The sequence below is a fragment of the Canis aureus genome, chromosome 21, assembly GCF_053574225.1.
Source record: "Canis aureus isolate CA01 chromosome 21, VMU_Caureus_v.1.0, whole genome shotgun sequence".
In the NCBI taxonomy this organism is placed as follows: Eukaryota; Metazoa; Chordata; class Mammalia; order Carnivora; family Canidae; genus Canis; species Canis aureus.
In genome coordinates this window covers 38,493,983-38,517,762 of record NC_135631.1, presented here as the reverse complement: position 1 = coordinate 38,517,762, position 23,780 = coordinate 38,493,983, and the positions used below count along the sequence as shown (strand labels likewise).

At 44.6% G+C, this 23,780-nt stretch overlaps 1 protein-coding gene and 2 long non-coding RNA genes across 23 annotated transcripts in view; 1 reads left to right on the top strand and 2 right to left on the bottom strand.

Annotated features, from left to right (window-relative positions):
* The window catches only part of PTPN12 (protein tyrosine phosphatase non-receptor type 12), an 85,094-nt gene extending 84,014 nt beyond the window's left edge, over positions 1-1,080 (top strand). For all 6 annotated transcript variants that reach the window (XM_077863895.1, XM_077863897.1, XM_077863894.1 and 3 more), the window contains one exon: positions 228-1,080. In XM_077863895.1, the coding sequence (XP_077720021.1) occupies positions 228-289 (62 nt within the window). In that variant the 3' untranslated portion in view covers positions 290-1,080. The remainder of the gene's footprint in view (positions 1-227) is intronic.
* The window catches only part of LOC144292914 (uncharacterized), a 121,287-nt gene that overhangs the window by 74,728 nt on the left and 22,779 nt on the right, over positions 1-23,780 (bottom strand). For 2 of the 16 annotated variants that reach the window (XR_013360312.1, XR_013360310.1), the window contains 2 exons: positions 15,619-23,649; positions 13,130-13,691 (listed from right to left, as the gene is read on the bottom strand). The exons of 10 other annotated variants lie outside the window; for them this stretch is intronic. This is a non-coding gene — a long non-coding RNA (uncharacterized LOC144292914). Of the gene's footprint in view, positions 1-10,968; positions 11,994-13,129; positions 13,692-14,523; positions 14,661-15,618; positions 23,650-23,780 lie in introns of those variants that run through there. 4 more of the 16 variants (XR_013360311.1, XR_013360324.1, XR_013360323.1 and 1 more) reach the window with 4 other exon arrangements.
* LOC144292915 (uncharacterized) lies at positions 242-6,696 on the bottom strand. Its single transcript, XR_013360325.1, has 2 exons — positions 6,611-6,696; positions 242-6,310 (listed from the first exon to the last, which is right to left on the bottom strand). It is a non-coding gene; the product is annotated as an uncharacterized LOC144292915 (long non-coding RNA).

Sequence of the window (23,780 nt, the reverse complement as noted above, 5' to 3'; positions counted from 1 at the left end):
TTCGTTTGCTCAGTAATTTTAAAGCTTTAATTATGTAGTTAATGCTGGCAAGAATGAGAAAAGGTTATTTGCCATCATTTCAGGCTTTCCTTAAGGCAAAGTTTATCAAACTTTGTGCTATGATTTATTCAGGTTCTTAAATGAAATACCTAAAGCAAATTAAGAATTTTTAGTAAACTATAATACATCCTGGAATCTGACCAGCTACTATGGTATTGTGATTACAGGTTTTCGTAATCGCTGTGGGAAACCCAAAGGACCAAGAGATCCACCTTCAGAATGGACATGATTCAGGGAGCTAAAAGACACTTTAAATTATACTGGAAAATTCAAGTGCCACCGAAAGCCAGATTTATAGTATTCCATCTTAAAAATGTGGGACTAACAGCAGCGTAGATTGTTACCTTTGTATTTTTTTGCTGGGACCATCTACCTGCCTTATACTACACTTAGGAAAAAGTATTACATATGGTTTATTTTGTAACTTCAAGTATTATTGCCTTAATGTCTCTTAACCCTGTTACACGCTGCTTGTAGACATGTTAATATAGTAATACTTTTATGATAAATTGAGTTTAAGGACTACTCTTTTGCTAATGTTTTATCATGTATGCATTATTTTGTATATGTACAGGGCAAGTAGGTATATAATTTGATAAAGTTGCAGTCATAAAATATTATTAACAGAAGATGTAAGAAATTTCTGCATGGTCTAAATCTTTGTGTACCTTATTTGTAAATTATTTGCCCTGAAGTTTTAGAAAATAGTTTCTGAATTTTAAAATTGCTGGATTCATGCAGCCAGCATTGCAGGTTATCAGAGATCAAAGATTGTAATAATAATACATTTTGTAAATTGTAAGCAAAAGTTATTTTTATATTATATACTGTCTAATTGTCTATCCTAATTGTCCTTGTTTTCATCTAGTCATGGAGATTCAGTAAGTGCCTTGGAACAATATTGAATTCTCTTAGCTTGTGTGTGTTACTTTAATATTTGAACTCAAGTGGGATTAGAAGACTATCAAAACACATGTATGTTTCAGGATATTTGACCTGCCATTAAAAAAACAAAAACAATTTTACAGTGCCAACCTGTCTTAGTTTTTCATTCCTCATTCCTAGCAAATTAGAGTTCGTGTCTGCCTTCCTGCTGGCTCTTTAAGTCCTTACGTTATGAGTGTGAATGGGGCTTCAACTCTTAAAGAATAGAGAGCGCCTCTGCAAAAACATGGCTTCATAATTCTAATACTTGAGTCAGCCCTAGGCAGCCTTCTCAGCTCACCTACTGAGATCCAGTAAAACACCTAACAAACATCGCTGGCTCAGTCGGAAGAGCAGGTGACTCTTGATACTGAGGTCGTGAGTTCAAAGCCCCACCTGGGGTATAAAGATTACTTAAATAAATAAAACTTAAAAAAAAAAAGAATGTTTTGGACAAGCACCATAGATGACTGTGGTGCATAACGAAACTGGAGAGCCAGGCTCACGGGATCAAGCCTAACCTAGCAGATGATGCAAGACCCCATCCAAGATCTGTCTGCTGCTGCCTGTCATAGTCTTAAACTACGCTTTATGTCTGCGCTCTGGTCATAATGAACTGTGGTTGACCCTCGAACAAGAAGGATTTGAAACAGGTCCACCTATACATGATTTTTTTTTTTAAAGATTGGTTGCACAAGAGCCTGCAGAGGGAGGGGCAGAGGAAAAGGGATAGAGAAACTGTAGCAGGCTCTGGCTCTGAGCCTAGAGCCCAATGTGGGGCTCAGTCTCACCACCTGAGATCACAACCTGAGCCAAAACCAAGAGTCGAATGCTTAACTGACTGAACCACCCAGATGCCCCAATATGATTTTTTTCACTACAGGCGGTACAGTACTGTACATGTATGTTCCTTAGGATTTTCACTGTTAAAGTTTTTTTTCAATTTTTTATTGAAGTTTAGTTGACACATAATGTTACATTAGTTTCAGGTGTATGACATAGTGATTCAACAACTCTGTGGTTACCCTGTGCTCACCACAGTTCTAGCTACCATCTTCACCATGCAGTGAATGCTATTACATTACCATTGGCTCTGTTCCCTAGGCTGTACCTGTCATCCCTGTGACTTATTCCTTCCATAACTGGAAGCCTGTGCCTCTCACTCCCAGGTGCTCCGTGTTGATGATTTTTTATTTTTATAAAAGATTTTATTTATTTACTCATGAGAGAGGCAGAGAGAGACACAGGCAGAGGGAGAAGCAGGCTCCGTGCAGGGAGCCAGATGCAGGACACGATCCTGAGATCATGCCCTGAGTCGAAGGTAGACGCTCAACCACTGAGCCACCCAGGCGTCCCTAATTTTCTTAATCATCTTTTCTCTAGCTTACTTTATTGTAAGAATATTGTATCTAGGGCTCAGTCAGTTGGGCACCTGCCTTTGGCTCAGGTCATAATCTCGGGGTCCTGAGATTGAGCTCCGTGTTGGGATCCCTGCTCAGCAGGGAGTCTGCTTCTTCCTGTGCCTCCTCCCCCTGCTCATGCTTCCTCTCTCTTTCTCAAATAGTCTTTAAAAAAATACTGTATCTAATACATACACGAAATATATGTCAACAGACTTTATGTTAGCAGTAAGACTTCCAACAGTAGGCTAGTAGTAGCTAAGTCAAAGTTCTAAGAAGATATTTGACTGCACAGGGGGCCCTAACTTCCGTGTTGTACAGGGTCACCTGTACTTAAAATTTCCTGAGCCCCCATTCCGTACTCCTACTATACCCTCTGTCTTGAACACCCTACTTTTGTCCTGGTTCTGGTGAGCCCTACTCATCTATCACAACTGATTCAAGTGTTGCATCTTCCATTAAGCCCTTCATCTCATTCTGTTTCCCACACCAAGTCAATCAGCCGTATTCTCTTTGTGTCTGTCTACACTGTACCCCATTTATTTATTAGTGTACTTGGTTAGACTTCCTGCTCTACTAACCTAGCCCCTTGAGAGAAATGATCATATTTCGTGAAAATGCTGGCATATATATATATATATATATATATATATATATATATATATATATGTTTGAAAACAGCTAAATGTGTAAAGTAGAACTAATTTTGAATATATGTTTTCTTGAACGTTGTCCTGACAGAGGAGAAAATAAATGTCAGTTGAATAGGTGAACTGAATCCAAAACCATAGCACATGTTAAGATAGTTAACCCACACCTGATTTTGATTTACATTCCCAACCACCCTTCTATTAAGTCTTTGTATTTTCAAACTTCATACCTCTTGACACAATTTAAAGCACTCACATAAATACACTCATGGAGCGAAGCTTAATAATAGATTGTTCTACTTGTCCCTGCTCCTGGAGCCAGCTCGGAGAGTGGTCAAAGACATCATCCACTAGACATCATCCACTCACTGGGAGTGCTTTTCCAAAAATATATCCATAGTGTCCAAACTGAATAGCTGGCTCTGTTCTGAAGACATCTATACATATACGTTAAAGATTTTTTTCATAATTAAACCAAAAAATGTTTTGTGCCAAATGTGAAGGGGAGCAATAAAAAGAATGATTGCAATTTGCAATCTGAAGCTTTTGAGACTCAAAGAATATCATCTTAATTATATTGAGCCCTAAAATGTATGCCGATTGTAATATTTTTGTTGAAATACGTATTTGGTACTCTTGATTACAATCCATGAAATCATTCTAGTTTAATCCTAAATGTAGGATTAAATTGAATTAAAGCACTGTTGTGATAGTTTGGGAAAAGTTCTTGCTGTTGTTTTCTCAGATATCTCAATACCTGCTTTTAGTGACGTTACTCTGGATATCTAAAATTCAGATTCTATTAATAGCTTTCTTTTTTTATTATTTTTTAAGTAAGCTCTGTGTCCAACATGGCACTTGAACTCACAACCCTGAAATCCGCTCTACCAACGGAGCCAGCCAGGTGCCCCAAGATTCTACTGATAGCTTTCTAAATAACAAAATGTGAATCAATTTCAGTTTTTAAGTATTCTCTAATACTGGATCTTTGTTACACAGCTCTTAAAGGCCAGAAGCTCACATTTTCATTCTGGCAGATGGAGAATTGCAAAAGCTTTAAACTAAGATTTTGGCACATAACCACTTGATGGGAAGCCCTTGCATATTTGCTAAAAGTGCAAAGCAGATGTAGTTTTGAATAGGAACTGTATTTTTTTAAACAGATTTGCTCCAATCTGTTTCCTTAGTTATTTGTCTTTTAAGGTGCACAAATCTCGAAAGATGTGCACATCAGATAATTTAACCAGTGGAAAGCAGCTATCTTCTGTGGCTCTGGAGGGCGTGTCTCCGTGTTCTACCTACAACAAATCTGGGCTTTGCTGAATTAGTGGGGGAAGGGAATTCCAAAGATTCCAGTCGTTTTACATTTTTTAGAGATAGCACGGCATAGGTAACCGCTATCCTGACGTCATGACGTAGCATTTGTGACTTGAGAATGTGCTTCTGGCTCAACAAGAACATATCCTCTAGGGGCGCCCGGGAGGCTCAGTTCAGCGTCTGCCTTCTGGTCAGGTCGGGATCCCAGGAGCCTGGGATCAAGCCCCTTGGCGGCTCTCTGCTCAGCGGGGAGTCTGCTGCTCCTTCGGCCCTTCCCGGGCTCCTGTGCCCTGTGCTCTCGCTCTCAAATAAAATGTTTTTTTTTTTTTTTTTAAAGCAAAAACATTCTTTAGCTACCACGGAGTTAGCCCCAAATAGCCAAACAGGGAAACAATTCTAAATTTCTTAAAATACTGTTTTTCTTTTATCATTAATTCTTTTTTTTCCATAGTAACTTTTTTTTTTTTGCAATAACTTTCAAGATCCACTTTCTTAGCAACTCTCAAATATGCAGTACAGTATTATCAACTACAGTCACTGCACAGTACATCTCCCTGGCTTGTTTTATACCTGCAAGTTTGGACTACTGACCCCCTTCACCCATTTTGCCCACCTTGCCCCTCAATATTCTATTTTTTTCTGATTGAAAAATTCTTTGGTAGGATGGTTTAGTAAGTACCCAAACGTGCAGATTATCTATACCTCTGTGATTTTTTAAAGTATTGTGCCTTCTAAGTTTTAGCTTTGTCTGTTTTTAACTTATTAGAATATTTCCAATATCTTCTAATACTAAATGTGAAAAAGTATTTAATATACTGTGTTTTTTAAGATTTTTATTTATTTATTCATTAGAGACACAGACAGAGGGAGAGAAGCAGAGACACAGGCAGAGGGAGAAGCAGGCTCCATGCAAGGAGTCCGATAAGGGATTTGATCCCGGGACCCCAGGATCATGCCCTGGGCCGCAGGCAGGTGCTAAACCGCTGAGCCACCCAGGGATCCCAGTAATACACTGTATTAAACATAAAACCTAAGTATTCAGCATTTCTCATTGTATTTAAAGTAAGCACACAATAACAGTTTCATGCAGCTTCTATGCAAAATATTTCAAATATGTAATACCATATTACATGTCATAATTTGAAAGATAGAGATTAGCTGAGATAAACATTAGAAAAATTTTTAAAAATTAAAATTCTATATATGAACATTTCATTATTTCAGAAGTGAAATGCAGTTTATAGGGAATTTCCTATTGCTAGTCAATCAGCAGGACAAAGTATTCTTACCATCTTTTCAACCTAAGGCGAGCTGCCCATTGTTCTGTTACTGTTCCACCTGTCACTATCCATTTCCCTGTAGTGGGAGTAAATTGTAACGTGTATGTAGGAGTTTTATGTCTATACTTTACTTTCATGTGAATTCGCTTAGGAACAAAGATTTCTGAAAGTTGCAATCTTTGACAAAGGATTTTAAGTAGAGCCTTTGTGGTGGCTGCAGGCGCTGGAACATCGGCTGTTCCCCCGGTCGCCAGGCGGGGGCGGCAGAGCCAGCCCGAGGCGCCCCGAGGCCCCGCGCGCCCGGAGCCGACAGCCGCACCGCCTGCGTGGGCGCTGCACCCGCGGGGGGCCCAGGTGGGGGCCCCGCCTCGCAGGCGGCACGAGCGCTCCTAGGGCACCTGTAGCCTTCGTGCGGACTCAGGCTGGTCTCTGATTAACTTGCCTAATCCTTGCGGGGTGCCAGGCACCCGGACCATCTCGGAACACAGGTCTTCCCCAGTCATCCTAAAGCCTTGCCTGGAGGGGCGCTGCCTGCGGCCCAGGGCGTGGCCCCGCGTCCCGGGATCGAGCCCCGCGGCGGGCTCCGCAGGCCTGCTTCCCCCTCTGCCTCGCTGTGTGTGTTTCTCATGAATAAAGTAAAATCTTCGAAAAAGTGCGATCCTTCCCTTTTGTCCCGTGCCTGCGGACAAGGAGGGATCTTGAGAACCCGCCGGCAAACACGCCCCGAGCTCCTGCGGGCACAGGCCGCGGCTCCCGGGCGGGGGGAGGGGAGGGGGGCGGGGCGGCCGTCCTTAACCCCGTGTGGGAGGAAGTCGGGGTGCGCGGTCGCAGGCAGGAAAGTTCGGGTCGTGTTCTGCGGGATGAAGGCGGGGGTCCGGGGGGGAGGGGGCCCGGGAGCCCAGCCGCGAGCAGGGGCCTTGGCCTGGAGGCCCCGGGGCCGCCCCAGCCTCCCGCCCCGCCCCCCGACACCCGGGGTCACCTGGGCTCCGCTCCCAGGGCCGCCGCCCACCGCCTGCAGGTGCGAACGTGCGGGTGGGCCTCGCCGTGGCCGCCGCGGCTCCCTCCCGGCTTCCCCCGCCCGCTCCCTCCCGGCTCCCCCTCTCCCCCTCCGACTCCCTCCCGGCTCCCCCCCTCCCCCGCGGCTCCCTCCCGGCTCCCCACCCCCGCGGCTCCCTCCTGGCTCCGTCCTCCCGGCTCCACCCCCCCGCTCCTCCCGGCTCCCCCCCTCCCCCTCCGGCTCCCCCCGCCCCCCGCTCCCTCCCGGCTCCTCCCCCCCCCGCTCCTCCCGGCTCCCCCCCTCCCCCTCCGGCTCCCCCCGCCCCCCGCTCCCCCCGGCCTCCGGGCCTCCGGGCCGCCGCGCCGCTTGGGGCGAGCTGTGTGGGGCCGAGGCCGGCTGGGCCAGGGGAGCTCGCGACTGGACCCTGGGGCTGCGAGTTCCGGCCCCGCACCGGGTGCAGCGATGACTTAAAAACAAGATCTTAAGATGAATGTGCCGTCCCAGAGGCCCAGCTCCCGAGCCCTCCGGCTAGCCTCCTGGGAGCCCAACCCCCTTTTCTCCCCAGGGCGTGGACGCAGGCGCCGCAATAACCTCCCGCAGGAGGGGCCGGAGGGGCCGGAGGGCGCCTTCCTCGGACTCCAATCCCTACACAAGCTTCAGAGACCAGCAGGGGGCGGCCCTGGTCGCCTCGGGGCAGCGTCGGCTTGAGGGTAAGGAACAGCAACTCCCCATCTTCCCATCTTCGGTTCAAGCTAGAAATTCACCCCAGTTCCATAGAAGCGAGGGGGTGAGGCCCAGAGGCAGGGGACACTCACCTACACGGTCACCTCCCAAGGGTTAAGGTGACTTACGAGGCACAAAGTTCAGTAGCGCCCAGTGAGAACCAGCTAATAAGCCCACTGGTGGAGCAGCTGCAGTTCCCCGGGGGGACACCCCTTTACCCAACTAGTTACCAATTTTCCATTAGGCAGAGGTGCCGCAGTTTTCCTTGAGGACAGTGGCATTTAGTGGATTATTCTTAGGAAAACAAGGTAGCATTTTGATTTTTATAAGCTCTTTGAAATCTGGCGGAGAGGATGTTATGTGCACAAGAAAAAAGTTCTTTAAGCTAACTAAATTTTTTTTTTTTTTTTAATGATAGTCACAGAGAGTGAGAGAGAGAGAGAGAGAAGGGCAGAGACACAGGCAGAGGGAGAAGCAGGCTCCATGCACCGGGAGCCCAACGTGGGACTCGATCCCGAGTCTCCAGGATCGCGCCCTGGGCCAAAGGCAGGCGCCCAGCCGCTGCGCCACCCAGGGATCCCAAGCTAACTAAATTTAAAAAGTAAATGTGATGATGTCCATTTCCAAGAATGTGAACTCATGATTTAGGAAGCACCATGATCTAGGCGGGCCTGGCTGGCCCTGTGGGAGGAGTGCCCGGCTCTGGATCTCAGGGTCCCGAGTCTGAGCCCTGCCCAGGGTGGGGGGAGGGAGGGAAGGAGGGAAGGAGGGAAGGAAGGAAGGAAGGAAACTTAGAAAAAAAAGAAATCTAAGCCAGTGTTTCTGAGACTTTAAAAAAAAATTTTATTTTAAATTTTTATTTATTTATGATAGTCACAGAGAGAGAGAGAGGCAGAGACACAGGCAGAGGGAGAAGCAGGCTCCATGCAAGGAGCCCGACGTGGGATTTGATCCTGGGTCTCCAGGATCGCGCCCTGGGCCAAAGGCAGGCGCCAGACCGCTGCGCCACCCAGGGATCCCCTTTTTAAAAATTATTAGCCTCTCCCCACCCCAACAAGGAGAAAGTATAGATTCAAATTCTCCTTAGGGAGAGGAATAGGAGTACTATCTTGTCGGTGCTGCTGAGCCTCGGGGGGCAGAGCACTGTGCCGTCCACCGTTTCTGCCCGAGGACAGTGCAGGCCTGCAGCCAGCTAGCGTTGGGGGGCCCCGTAGCCCCAGTGTCCCCCCCTTGGCTGGGGCGGTAACAGCAAGATCTCAGTGCACTTCTCACTTACCTCCCCTGGATAGGGATGGGCTCTGGGGTTTTCTTATCTTTAAAATGAGACAATAGGTGCCCTTTCATACTTTCAGGAATAAAAGAACATTTTGAGGATATTTTAAACATCAAATCTAATGTTTACTTTATAAAAACTAACAAGTCTTAAAAAAAGATCACCTGGTAATTTAGCGGCCCTATTAATTAGTGGTGTTACTTCTCTGAAAGGCTGCCTGCTTCCTTCATTCCTAGACACGCTAAGTGTACTTTAAAATAGACATTTGAGGGGCAGCCCGGGTGGCGCAGCAGTTTAGTGCCGCCTTCAGCCCAGGGCCTGATCCTGGAGACCCGGATCGAGTCCCACGTCGGGCTGCCTGTGTGGGGCCTGTGCAGGGAGCCTACTTCGCCCTCTGCCTGTGTTGTGTCTGCCTCTTTCTCTCTCTCTCTGTCTCTTATGAATAAAATAAAATCTTAAAAAAAATAAAAATAAATAAAATAGACATTTGAGGGCGCCGGGGCGGCTCGGTGGTCGAGCTGGTCTGCCTTGGGCCCAGGTCATGACCCCGGGGGTGGGCTCCCCGCTCAGGCAGGAGCCTGCTCCCCCGCTCTGCCCCTGACCCTCCCCTCCACGCGTGCGCTCCCCCCCCCCCTCAAACAGATAAACAAATCTTTTTTAAAAATAGGCATTTGTTTTTCTCCACTTCCAGAAAGGCCATGATAGATGCGCCTCTCGGGGAACACTGTAACTGATCCTCACGGCACTGTTACAAGGAGTCGATTATTTAACATGTAAAATGCCCAGCACCCGAAGCTTGCTTTCTGGCATAAGACACAGAGCCATATGTTAGTTATGAAAGAAACAATATACAACAATCAAAAAACAAAGAGCTTATTGTAAAAGTAATTGGAGTGACTGTTGACATAACTAAGCCATTGTGCATCTGAAAAATTAACAATGTGATCAGTTATTCAAGTATGTGTTCAGATTTGAGTCTCATAAAATGTTTGACAACTGGTTTGCTTGAATCCAGCCCCATGCTGCGTTCACCTGTCTTTTAGATCTTTTAATTTTGTGTTCCCTTCCCTTTTTTTCTTGCCATTTATTTATTGAGGAATCTGTCATTTGTCCTGTAGTTTCCCACACTCTGGATTGCACTGGCTGCGTCCCTGTGGTGTGAACGTGTGCTTCTATCCCTCTATTTTTTGTAAACTTGGTGTTTGGATCTGGAGGCTCTCAGATTCAGGATTGCTGTTTGGGGGCAAGAATGCTTCATAGGGACGCCCGGGGGGCTCAGCAGTTGAGCATCTGCTGTCAGCCCAGGGTGTGATCCTGGAGACCCGGGATGGAGTCCCATGTCGGGCTCCCCGCAGGGAGCCTGCTTCTCCCTCTGCCTGTGTCTCTGCCTCTCTCTGTCTCTCATGAATGAATAAATAAAATCTTAAAAAAAAAAAAAAGCTTCATAGATGTTGCCACCTACTTCTCATTACACACATCAGAAGGGTCCCAATGTCTGGCAGTCTCCGTGGCAATGCTGATCAATGTGTTCGGGTACCGTCAGCCTGTCCTTATGATCTGTTCGCTAAAGTCTCCAACAGCCTTTCATCTCATGCCATCCTCCTCTTTACAGGCTTTCCTAGCCTTTAATGTCAGGAAGGCTAAAAATGCATTTCTCAACTCCCTTGGCAGCTAGAATTATGGATGTAACTTAAATTACACCAACTAGTGTCCAGTGAAGAATCTAGCATTGCAGGGGGGAGGGCCAGGTTATGAGGCATCCTCCTTGATGGGCCATATTACAGTGAGGGCGACGTGATTTGTGAGCATTCCTGAAGCTCAGTTTACAACCTTGCCATTTTTTTTTTTAAAAAGACCTCATTCATTTACTCATGAGACACACACACACACACAGAGAGAGAGAGAGAGAGAGAGAGAGAGAGGGAGAAGCAGGCTCCATGCAGGGAGTCTGATGTGGGACTTGATCCTGGGTCTCCAGGATCACACCCTGGGCTGAAGGCGGCGCTAAAGTGCTGAGCCGGGACACCTGGGTGGCTGAGCAGTTGAGTGTCTGCCTTCGGCCCAGGACGTGATCCTGGAGTCCCGGGATCAAGTCCCACATGGGGCCCCATGCATGGAGCCTGCTTCTCCCTCTGCCTGTGTTTCTGCCTCTCTCTCTGTGTCTCTCATGAATAAATAGTCTTTAAAAATATAAAAATAAAAATAAAGTGCTGAGCCACCCGGCTGCCCCTTTGTTTTGTTTTTAAAGATTTTATTTATTCATGAGATAAACAGAGGAGAGAGAGAGAGAGAGAGAGGCAGAGACACAGGCAGAGGGAGAAGCAGGCTCCATGCAGGGAGCCCGATGCGGAACTTGATCCTGAGACCCCAGAATCACGACCTGAGCCAAATGCAGACGCTCAAATGCTGAGCCACTCAGGTGTCCCCAACCCTGCCATTTGTAATATACAATGCAATAAATCCCTTTTTGCTAAAATTACTCAAGGGTGGATTTTATTTTCTGCATCGAAGCCTGACCAATTGTCAAACTGTTAAACAACTGCTTCTCTGATTAAAAAAAAAAAAAAATTAAGGTAATCTACTTAACTTGCTAGCAATATCCTGAGTATGTAAAATAGATATTCTAGGAATGTAAACATTTATTTTTAAAATTCCAGTATAATGAATGTACAGTGTTACATTAGTTTCAGGTGTACAATATAGTCATGCAACAATTCTATACATTACTCAGTGCTCATCATGTAAGTGGGCTCTTAATCCCCTTCACCTATTTCACCCATCTCACCCTTCTTTCCTTTAGTAACCACCAGTTTGTTCTCTGTATTTAAGAATATGTGCTTTTGTCTTTTTTATTCGTTTTGTTTCTTAGGCTCCACATATGAGTGAAATCATACAGGAAATATGTCTTTCTCTGACTTACTTCACTTAGCATAATACCTTCTAGACATATTCATGTTGTCATGAATGGTAGGATTTCATTCTTCTGAATGAATATCACTTTTGGCTGAGTGATACTCCATTTTTTTAATACATCATATCTTCTTTATCCACTCATCTATCAACGGACACTTGGGTTGCTTCCATATTTTGGCTATTGTAAATAATGCTGCAGTAAACATCAGGGTGCATTATCTTTTCAAATCATTGTTTTTTATATTCTTTGGTTAATTACCCACTAGTGGAATTACAGGATCATTAAAAAATTTTTTTCTGAGGTGGGGCACCTGGGTGGCTCAGTCGGTTAAGTGTCTGCCTTTGGCTCAGGTCATGATCTGAGGGTCCTGCGATGAGGCTCCTTGCTCTGTGGGGAGACTGCTTCTCCTTCCCTCTCTGCCTGCTGCTCCCCCTGCTTGTGCTCTCTCGCTTGCTCTGTCAAATAAATAAATAAAATCTTAAAAAAAATTTTTTTAAAGGAAACTCCAGACTGTTTTCCACCGTTTTCAGGTTGCATTTTCACTAACAGAAATTCCTTTTTCTCCAAATCCTCGGCAACATTTATTTCCAGTGTTTTTGGTTTTAGCCATTCTCACAAGTGTGAGGTATAAACTTTCTCAAAAGAAACCTAGAAGTGCTTTTTAAACATTTAGAAATTAATCCTGTTAGGAAAAATTGATGCATGTCCATTAATGAAGACAATTCTACTGAGATGCTTAAATGTCTAAAAATTCTAATAGAATAATGCCAACTACAAGATACAAATATTCAGGGTCTAGCCAAGAGATTTTGTTCAATATTTTATATAATGTTCCAACAGAGAAATTAAAAGATTATGTAGTGACCCATATGTGTGTCACCTGCATTCTATAATTAGCATTGTTATTTTTGCTCGATCACATATCTAATATCTATGTTGAGATCTATTTATCTATCCATACATTAATTCATCTTAATTTTTTGACAGATTTCAAAGTCAGTTGCAAACATGAGTACATTTCACACCTAAATACTTCAGCACAGCAAATGGATTTTTTTTTTTTAAAGTACAGTATTTGGCCACTGGAGGGCTTCCAAATGCCATAAAATGCATTAGGAAGTAACTCCGTTTGCAGTGTCCTGGGGTCTGAGAAGGTCTGCGGAAGGGGTTGTGCGGAGTATAAATGGCATCAGTTAGAGTGAGAGACTCAATCTGAAATCTAGCCCCAGGTCACAGCACCTTTTATCTTGACTCTCCTTTTTTTTTTTTTTTTTTTACAGCTACTTTCATTAGGAAAGAGAAAATACCCAACAGCCTCCCCTTCCCTCCCCATGATTTATGCTGCTGAAGGTCACAACTCTTTAGCTCAGAATCTCAGAACACCTGATGGAGACCAAGGTGCTGGACTGTGGAGGTGCGCTGGTATCAGGGACCCGAATTCACTGGCTGACTCCACAGGCCGGGGCTGTCCTCATCGCTGCCCCAGCAAGTAGACTCGAACTCAGTAAACAGTCACTGCAGCAATGAGGGGATGCAAGTGCTTCACGTCACGCATTTAATGTCTCCACTAACCACAGGCGTCGTGTGTTGGTTCTTTTTATTTTTTTTATTTTAAAAAATATTTTATTTATTCATTCATGAGAGACACAGAGAGAGGCAGAGACACAGGCAGAGGGAGAAGCAGGCTCCCTGTGGGGAGCCAGATATGGGACTCGATCCTAGCACTCCGGAATCATGACCTGAGCCAAAGGCAGATGCTCAACCACTGAGCCACGCAGGTGTCCCGTGTTGGTTCTTTTTTAAAGGACAATAAGCCTTAACATAAAGCTCCCAGCGTTAGGTTGGTTATCCTACGGCTGGGACTGCAGCTGTACAGAAACAGCCAGGGTTTCCACTCGTGCTTCAGGAGTCAGGTGAAGCCACTGTGCACCCCCAACCCACTGGGGCCCGTCCTGCAGAGGCCTGGGGCCACAGGAAAGCTTCCCACAGTGAGGCCCCGCTGCCACTTTCACACAGGCCCTAGGGCTTCCCAGAAACAGTTTTGAAATGGGACTGATGTCTTCTGTGCCTCAGTAGGGGGAAGAGTGAGCCAGTGGAATTCAAATCCTCAGTGTTGATGTGCTTCCCCAGGTGTACCTTCAGACTGGGGATACCTGAGGAAGTTAAAGGACGTTGCAGTTTTTAAAGTTGTTTATTATTATTATTATTATTTTTAAAGACTTTATTATTTGAGAGAGAGATAGCAAGAGAAAGCAGGAGCAGGCGGTGGCAGGGAGAGGGGGGAGCAGGCTCCCGCTGTGCAGGGAGCCCGGTGTGGGGACTCGATCCCAGGACCTTGGGACCATGATCTGGGACCAAGGCACAAGCCTAACTGACTGAGCCACCCAGGTGCCCCTAATTTTTTTTTTTTTTTAGAGAGAAAGCACGCACACACGCTTGAGAGTGGCGGTGGGGAAGGGGCCACGGGGGAAGGGCGCAGAGAGGGGGACTCCCTGTCACAACCGGCGTTGGAGCAAGGACCCCGTGTGGTGGAGCCCAACGTGGCTCAGTCTCACAACCTTGAGATCACGACCTGAGCCGGAATCCAGAGTTGTACACTTAAGCCACCCAGGTGCCCTTCTCTTTATTTTGAAAGACGGTGACAGAAAACCAGTTTTGCTAGACATGAGCGACGTTAAGATTTGCCTGCTAATGCTCACAATTTCAAGTGGCACGATGAGGTAATCTGCTGGAAACGGAATCCTCAAGAACAGTGATTCATCGAAGCCCTCAAAGAAATAATTTGTAATTTAAAGGATTTGCTGAATCCAATACTGAAATGGGGACTCAGAGGAAATAGAAGGTCCCAGGGAGGAGCAGGGTGCAAACAGCCAGACTGTCGGGTGCACAGCTGATGGGAAGGGGTGGATGTGCTAGTGTGGAAGGGCTGCTCCACGAAGTACTGCCAACTGGGTGGCTTACACAACCAGAAATTGATTTTCTCACAGATCTGGAGGCTAGAAGTCCAAAATCAAGGTGTTGGCAGGGTTGGATTCTTCTGAAGCCCCTCTCCTTGGCCTCTGGATGGCCATCTTTATGGTCCCGTGCTGTGCTCCCTCTGTGTCTGTCCAAATTTCCTCTTCCTATAAGGACACCAGTCATATTGGATTCGGGCCCACACTAATGACCTAATTTTGATTTAATCACCCCTCTAAAGACTCTATCCCCTAGTCACATTCTGAGGTGCTGGGGATTAGACAAGACTTAAACATATGAATTTTGAACATTTTTAATTTAAATTCAGTTTAGTTAACAAAAGTGTATTATTAGTTTCTGAGGCAGAATTTAGTGATTCATCAGCTGCATGTAACACCCAGTGCTCGGGGAACCCTGGGTGGTGCAGCGGTTTGGCGCCTGCCTTTGGCCCTGGGCGCGATCCTGGAGACCCGGGATTGAATCCCACGTCGGGCTCCCGGTGCATGGAGCCTGCTTCTCCCTCTGCCTGTGTCTCTGCCTTTCTCTCTCTCTCTCTGTGACTATCATAAATAAATAAAAATTAAAAAAAAAAACAAACACCCAGTGCTCGTAACATCACGTGCCCTCCTTAATGCCCATCACCCAGTTACCCCATCCCCTCACCCATCTTAAACATATGAATTTGTGAGGGGAAATAATTCAGTCCATAACTGGGGTTAGAGAGAGTGGAAATAATACCTGGAAATAGAATAGAGAAGAGGAAAATGTCCAATAATGTGTAGAAGAAAAGATCCTGAGCTGTTCCTAAGAAGAAGGGTAAGGAGGAACTATGACGGGGGTACCCTGGGCCCTCAGCAGAACTGCTTCAGGCACTGCCTCAGAAATTTAAATACTCTTAAGCCCCTTCTGTTACAGGCTTATGTTCTTTAGAATCCGATTGATAAGAATGCTATTTGGGTTAATTAGTAAATAGGTGTTTTCATTTCACATTTATGTCTGACCTTCAGAAGTTTCCATGTCAAGCCAGGAAATAAGCTCAGTCAACACATATGTTATTTTTTTTAAATCAAAGACTTTAGCTTTGAGAATCTAGGGATCAGCAGACTAAGTAATGACTGTGTTCACCGTAGATGTTGGTCATGTTGCAGGATTTCTTTTTCTTTGGTACCTGGGTGGCTCTTGGTCCCACCACTTGGAAAAATGAAGAATGAAGAGGAAGACCAGACCAAGAGTGGTGGGCAGTAGAGCAAAGTTTCTTGGGTGATCCTCCTGGGCAACAGTAAAGCAAAGTTTATTGAGTAACAGGCAAAGCTCTGGAAGAGGGAGGCGACCGGAGAGGATTTCTAAGTCTAGGGGTTTTTGTGGGCTTGTTGGCAGGCTGTTGTGATCGGCTTAATCCTCCCCGTGTCTGTCACCCAATCAGGCTTTTGCCCAAGAGCTCCAGGTAGGTGTTCACATGGGAAAGGGTGGAGGACACCTTCCAGGGTGGTGCAGAGTCCTTATAGGGGTGGTTTCTTCCTGGGGGAGGGGGATTTGCCTTGTCCCTGCCTGCCTTTCTCTGACTATCCTTCATTAGTCATTAGCTAATACTTAGTCCCTAATTAGGAGTTCAAGTTTTGTTGAATGCAAAGGAGTAAGACCTAACACAGCAGGGGTCCTCCGAAAAAGCTTCATGAACACACGGAGTATACACGAGCTGAATAAAGCCCAAGGGTATTTCAAGGGAGTTTTATGAGCGTAGTAATGAGTATATACGAAAAAGAGCCAGACTTATTTTTTATTAAAGATTGTATTTATTTGGGAGTGAGAGGGAGCACGAGTGGGGGAAGCAGACTCCCCACTGAGCAGGGAGCCCCAACAGGTGCAGGCTCGATCCCAGGACCCCAGGATCATGACCTGAGCCCAAGGCAGACACTAAACCGACCGAGCCACCCAGGTGCCCCGAGAGCCTGACTTGTGATAACAATTCACACTTGGAGAGTTGTGTAGGGGTCATGTATTGAGCCTATGCTCTGTTCACTCTAAGATGAAGCCATGGAAAGGTCTATCTGGAGCACTGTGGAGCCCATGTACCTGAGGATGTATTTACATGAGGGACAGAAAGGCTTTTAGGAGCCAAGCTCAGGCATCTGGTGTAAGGCAATGTCAAGAACTGTAAAGGGTCTGAGATTGTACTCTACTTGCAAGCTAAGAGTTCGCCTGCCGCATGGATGTTGGTAGAAGACATGAGACTCGTGAGTCAGAGAGGAAGGAGAGTTTATGACAGCATTAGCAGCATCCAGAATATCGGTATTGCAGGGAGGAGGAGACTTGTTAACTGAGTCCCAATACCCCGCACAGGCAGTGGGTAGCGTTATAGGAGAGGAACCTTTATTTTAGGGAGTCTGAACCTTTTATAATGGACAGATACTATTTCCATCTTCTAAGGGTGTTTGCCAAACAAACATCTCGAAGAGGTAGCCCAGAACAAAGGGCAGTCAGTGCTTCACTCACTGTATGTGTAAAAATGCCAAATTCGTGGAGATTTATCTCCAAATAGGCAACTGGCCTAGGTGTCTGAGGGACAGGCTAATTCTGAGCACGGGTTAGAATAGCCTCTTATGCATCCTTGTTCCTAGAGATTCAGGCCAGGGTTCTAAGCCAAGACGGCTGTGATAAAAGAAGAAAAACTAAAGGGACCATTTCACTAAAACCCTGCTGTGTCACTGAGGGTGCAAAGAATTCTCAGCACGGGTACAGTTAGTTACTTTGACAGAACTGAGGAGTTTGACTTGGGTACGGAGAGAAGACAGTCCCACACCTGCACAAACATTATTGCACTGGCCTGAACGGCAGAGGAAGAGAATGGAAGATGCTACCTAGTAACCAGAATGATCTGCTCAGAGATGCTTGTGGTAGTCCAACAGTGGCCTGGGTTTAAATATAAGAAATTTAAAATTATGAAGTTCTATCAACATTCAGGGACTTCTGAACTATCCCAAAAGCTTTGAGAGTATTGAGAGTATAGCATTTTTTTTTTTAAGATTTTATTTATTTATTCATGAGAGAGACAGACAGACAGACGGAGGGAGAAGTAGGCTCCATGCAGGGAGCCCCATGTGGGACTCAATCCCAGGACCCCAGGATCACGACCTGAGCCAAAGGCAGATGCCCAACCGCTGAGCCAGCCAGGCATCCCTATCACATTGTTATTTAATCATTATGCCACATTACCACAAAGGATGGAGGATATTGACCTTCCATAGATGTACCCAGATTTCCAAAAAAAAAAAAAAAAAAAACCACGAAAAAAAAGAAAGACTCAAAGCAATTTTGTATATAAATGAAAAAAATTGTACTATAAAATACTTTGTTAAATGTTCATCTAATGATATTATGAATACGAGAAAATCAGTCATGTCAGAGTCAACAAGATATACCTTGAGGATTTTTAAAAATGCCACAATTCTCCCCTAACCTCTACTCTGCATCAACAGTAATAAAACAGGTTCACACAGAAAAAATAAAAAAATAAAACAGGTTCACACTATTGAAAACCACAAAAATTAACCTTATTTTATTGCTAAACTAAAAACATAAAATTGGTGGATTCCACCCCTACCCTCTTGCTACTAATGTAAGGAGGACTTTTATATCTCTTTTGGCCATCTTAACTGCTAGGTCTCAATTAAAACAATGCTTATAGACATTTTGTTTTAATATAGATTCTGATGCCCTTATTTGTAATTTCCTCTTCTACCTAGTCATGGACAAAAGTTTGGAAAATAACTCAAAAACATAAAAATAACTCAAAATGGCCACAAGCATAGGTTGTGGATCATGTGTAATTCCCTGAATGTCAGCTGTAATTTTAACTCTTTCTCTCTCAGGAAATCATATTGGAATACATGTGAGACAGTGATTTTCAAATCACTTGTGTGATTTCAAAACGTGTGTGTGTGTGTGTGTGTGTGTGAGTGTATGTACACAAACATGAATATACCTAAATAATTCAAAGCTTTGGTGACTTATTATGGGTAAATTATTTGTGATCACTTCATATCAAAACATGACACACAAATGTGTTATTTCACTGAGGCTGCAAAACACAAAAATCAAAAAACAATCATTCAAGTCTTCATTCTTGAGACTCCTACCGCTGAATTCACATTTATACCAATTGTTCACAGGACAGTCTTTGAAGAAAAAATATGTGGAAGAAGTCATTTTATAGACCTAATGTTTAAGTTTTAATATGCTACTGAATTGTAATCCATGTGGAAATACCAGCTAAGACAGCCGTCCATGAAGCCTAGCCCAGTGAGATCCAACAATTATGGGTTGGTGTTCAACTGGATGAGCCTTCTTTATGTTGAAATAGGAGGCAAATGGCTTTATAGGACTGCATGAAGGCACAGGTGTGAAAAAAAAAGGCAATTATTTTTGCTTTATTTGGCATTGGGCAGGCTTCAGTTGGAAGAAACCATATTTAATTTTCCTGTCACGCTGTATAAAGAGAAAAAACTTGGAGCATGTTCAGAGGAGAACAGCGACTGATTAAAGGTTTGTAAAATTAGACCTATATGAAATTGTGAAAAGAAGTGGGCATGTTCAGTCAAATGCAAGCCACTCAGGCAGGATGAACAATTACCTGCAAGTATGTAAAGAGATGCTTCCCAAGCCTGAGGTTTGGGATAAATGCAAAGTTAAATTGCAGGATTAAGAACACGAAACAAAACAAAAGTCAGAGCAGTGGAAGAAACTAAATACTGTAAAAACAAAACAAAACTAAACTAAAAACATTTTAAGAAATTGATGAATGAAGCAGTCTATAATTCAGACTTTTGCAAAAACGATCATGAAAACAATTCAATTTTGTACTTATTAAATAGAAATAATTTACGAAGTAGAAAAAGCATTCGCTGGATTGCATTAAAAAGGAAAAATCTCTAAGCGAATTAAGTCAGACAGAACAAATCCTATGATTTCACTTATATGTGGAATCTAAAACATCAAACAAATGAACAAACAAAACAAAACAGACACAGATTCATAGATACAGGAAACCTACACTAGTTACCAGAGCCAGGCGAGGCTGGTGAGGGGAGGGGATTTAGCAAAATAGGTGAAGGGGATTAAGAAATACAAACTTCTAGTTGTAAAATAAGTCAGTCAGCGTGGTGTGATGTTTAGCGTAGGACAGACAGTTGACCATACTGCAGTAGCTTTGTATGGTAACAGATGGGAACGAGATTTATCATGGGGATCTATCTTCCCAGAATGTGTAAAAATAATGAACCCCTACGATACACACCTAAAGCGAATAGGATATTGTATGTCAATTATACACCGATTAAAAGAAAAGTAAAAATCATCAGATTAAGTATGAAGAATAGTTTTAAGGAAAAAAAAAAAGCTGTATCTGGTGGTCTTCTCTGGGACCCAGGATAGCAGGAACAGAAACTGTAAGTCTGCCCTCAGAATAAGGGGAGCTCCTGTGTGTTTAGGGTGGGGAGGCGGCGTAGTGAGCAGTTTCCCTGACCTGCTTTACCTGTTTTACCAGGAATCCCATGACACAATGGTTCTCTCCAGAGTGGTCCTGAACTGTTATTCTTTCTGTTTGTCCAGGGGAAATCGTTTTCTCTCTGAAGTATTTACTGCTTTTTGAAAATCGTGTTGGGCAAACACATAAACAAAAATTTATTCTCCAGTTTACACTCTTTATCCTTATATGCAAAGGGAGAAAGATGAAACCACAAAGTTGGCACCATTTTCTTTTACTTTAAGGCTGTTCCATTAGCCTGATGATAACTTGTTTTTTAACTTAGAAATGTAGATGATCTAACAATAATCTCAGAACACTTAAAGTGTTCTGGTTCCCTGTGTTTGACGTTTGACACTTGAACCCTGTGTTTAATATGATTCCAGCACTAATTACAATGTGTTTTTCCCCAGGCTAAGCTATTCTCAGACCCCAGCCGAGTGTCCTAGAATTCAACTTTTCTGACTCTGACTCTACCTGGGATAGTATCGCAGCCCAGTTAAGGATCCTGACCGGTGAGACTGCATCGCTACTTCAGAATCAATCCCAAGTGCAGGCTGCTACACGCGCTTCTGACCTACGAGCTCTAACTTGGAAGTTTCCACAACCCTGTCACTGGGTTCGACTAACTTGCTAATGTGGCTCACACTCAGAGAAACATATTATTTACTAGATCAGCAGTTTATTGTAAATGGATATAACTCCTCCAAGGAGCCCTAACTTTTTCCTTCTCTACGCCGGTTCCATAGCACCTCCGTACAATTCACCTGACAAAAATTAATGATTATTTCAGTTAATGCTGAGTTCTGTTGATTGTATCATAAAAGGACCCAGATCCAAGTTATAAAGGCAGGTAACACCCTCAGGTGTGCAGTTACCACACCAGCAGCCCTGGTGATAGGACAATAATATGCTGTAGGGTTTCACAGGGCAAAGTCCTGTTAGGACATTCTGATGAAGCTGTTAACAACATCAAAGTCCCAGACAGCACTGGTGTCTGCTGGGCCTACTGAAGACCAAAACAGATTAGTGATAAAGCAGATATGGTATCTGTAATGTTTTTAACTACTGGTGAGATCCAGGTGAAGAGTGTTAATATGCGGGCTCACGTACTAATCTTTTCCTTTTTAAAAATAAAAAGTTGGGATACTCTGAGTCTTAGCTTCTTGTTTGGGCCCCCTATTTGCTAATTTGGTTTTATTAACCTGTTTTGATGTCTTCCCTCCTACCAGTAATTTTCTTTCTTTTTTTATTTTTAAAAGATCTGTTTTAGTTATTATTTGAGAGAGAGAGAGAGAAAGCAAGTGCAGTGGGGAGGGGCAGGGAGAGAGAAACCTAAACAATGTGCTGAGCATGAGCCCAATGTGGGGCTCGATCTAATGACCCTGAATCGAGACCTGAGCCAAAACCAAGAGTTGGAAGCTCAACCAACTGTGCCAGCCAGGCGCCCCCTACCAGTAATTTTCTTGTTGCCATTATGTTATAATCTCAGGGTCCTGGGATTGGGCCCCACATAGGGCTCCCTGATCAGTGGGGAGACTGCTTCTCCCTCTCCCTCTGCCTGCTGCTCCCCCTCCTTGTGCTCTCTATCAAATAAATAAATAAATAAAATCGCTAAAAAAAAAAAAAATTGCAAAGTGCCAAAGGTGATGGAGGACTTTTCAATGGTATGCCATAAGCATTTTAAATTTCAGCTAATTGATAGAAGTACACCTGTGTTTTATTTTTCACTAGCAAAATATGGTCAAAACACTCCTATAGAACATTCCTGTTCACAGAAGATGCTATACAACACTGGACACCTGACTGCAAACCATTAGTTTATTTGTTCTACGGCTAAGGTACGGTCTGCACCAAACCATCTTGCAAGCACAGAGTACACAGGGCTCAGCCTGCCACTTGTCACTGTGGCTCAGGCGAGGATCAGGAAACAGCAGCCTTTAAAAATGTACAGAAAAAACCATCTCGTTCACATGGCAGGGCAAAGAATGGTCTCACCATGTGGTTATTTAAATGCTTAAGCAGGGCAGCCCGGGTGGCTCAGCGGTTTAGCTCCGCCTTCAGCCTAGGGCGTGATCCTGGGGACCTGGGATCGATTCCCACATTGGGCTCCCTCCGTGGAGCCTGTTTCTCCCTCTGCCTATGTCTCTGCCTCTCTGTCTCTCATGAATAAATAAATAAAATCTTAAAAAAAATAAATGCTTAAGCAGATGCATAGTTTTCTGAGAAAAATACAGGCCAAATACTAATCCTGGCTGGTGGCACCTCTCTAGAGTAATCCCATAGTGCAGCGAGGTAGAAATTACCTGGGCAATGATATACACCAGGCTGTAAATTTTAAAAAAGCAACTAATGTAACAGCTCTATTTAGACATCACTATTGATAATCAGAAATTACATCCTAAGTATTTAAACTCACGATAAAAATTTGGGGATGTCAACTTAAAACTGTACAAGGAAGTGTTGAGTTTGTCAAATTCTCTTGGAGAGACTCAAAACTTTTTGAGTATCAGTGTTCTAACCTATAAATATTGAATCCCAACAGTTTCTGCCTCTGCAGGGCACACTGCGCGAGGGCACACCGTGCGAGGGCTCCCTTCTAGAAGGGCTTTCAAGGGGATGAATGACTTACAGGGAGTGTGAGACGGGGGAGCCTGGGCAGCACCAGATCTGAGATGGGTATCTGGTGAGGCTTCTGCTTCACGTGGCCACATGACTCCCCCTTCCTGGTGGGTGGGCCTGGTGCTGCTGGCCTTTGTTACAACTCACCATGAGGTCAACAGAAGATGAGGGAGCCAATGAAGCTCAGAGACCTTCGACTCCCCACTGAATTATTCCCAAGTGACCAGAGCAGCTCAGTTCTGTATCAAGACTGACAAAGTCAGAGCTTCCTGGGGACGTCGAGGTTCTCTCCTTTCCCTTCCCCGTTGCCCTTAAGCCTCTCAGAGTGAGCATGGCCATTGCTGTGTTCTCCCGATTTCACCCACATTGGAAACGAATGTTGACTACCAAGTAAGGGAGTTGTTAAAGTCATCTGCCAGAGATAGGGACTCTGGTGGAAAGGATATTTTTCCACCCCTGGCAAGCTGTATGTACTTTTTCTGCTCGGGAAGATGTCAGGGGACCAGGGACTTGGTTTAAACTAAAGATGCTAACTAAGCCTCTCTGCCATTTCACTCTCTCATTCTGAGGAACGATCTCAAGTAGTAACGCAACACAATTCATCATTGCTGTGCAGAGTGCCTACTTTTATTTCGTGGAGGGGCTTCTCCCACCATGTTGATTTTATTTGAATCACCTCCATTCGTGTTCTGAATTCCACATTAAGGTCTGAGTCGGTCTCTACGCAGTTGGCCATTTCTCTGCAGCCAGGTCTCTAGATGAAGACTGTCCGAGGTCTCTGAAGCCTGCTCTGTAGGTACTGCTGCATGGTCTTGTCTGGGAGTGGTGTAGCTTGCAGGGTCCACTGGGTCTGGGCCTGGCTGCTTGTGGCTCTTAGTCTACAGCAATGGCTGAAACTTGCTGGCCCTTCTTGCTCTCTTCTTTCTTCCTGAAGTGGTCGTGACTTTAGGAGAGTGTTTCTTTCTTGAATTTGCATGAAGTGATCTTTTTACCTTCTTGTAGATCTTTAGCACCTGGCAAGGCAACAAGGTGAGCCTGGAGGGCCCTGGGTTGGGAGAAGGGAACGGGGGCGGAGTGGAAGTGGGGCCCTAAGGAGGAGGTTTGCGCCAGGCGTAGGCAGGATTATCTGGGGATGGGCTGGAGG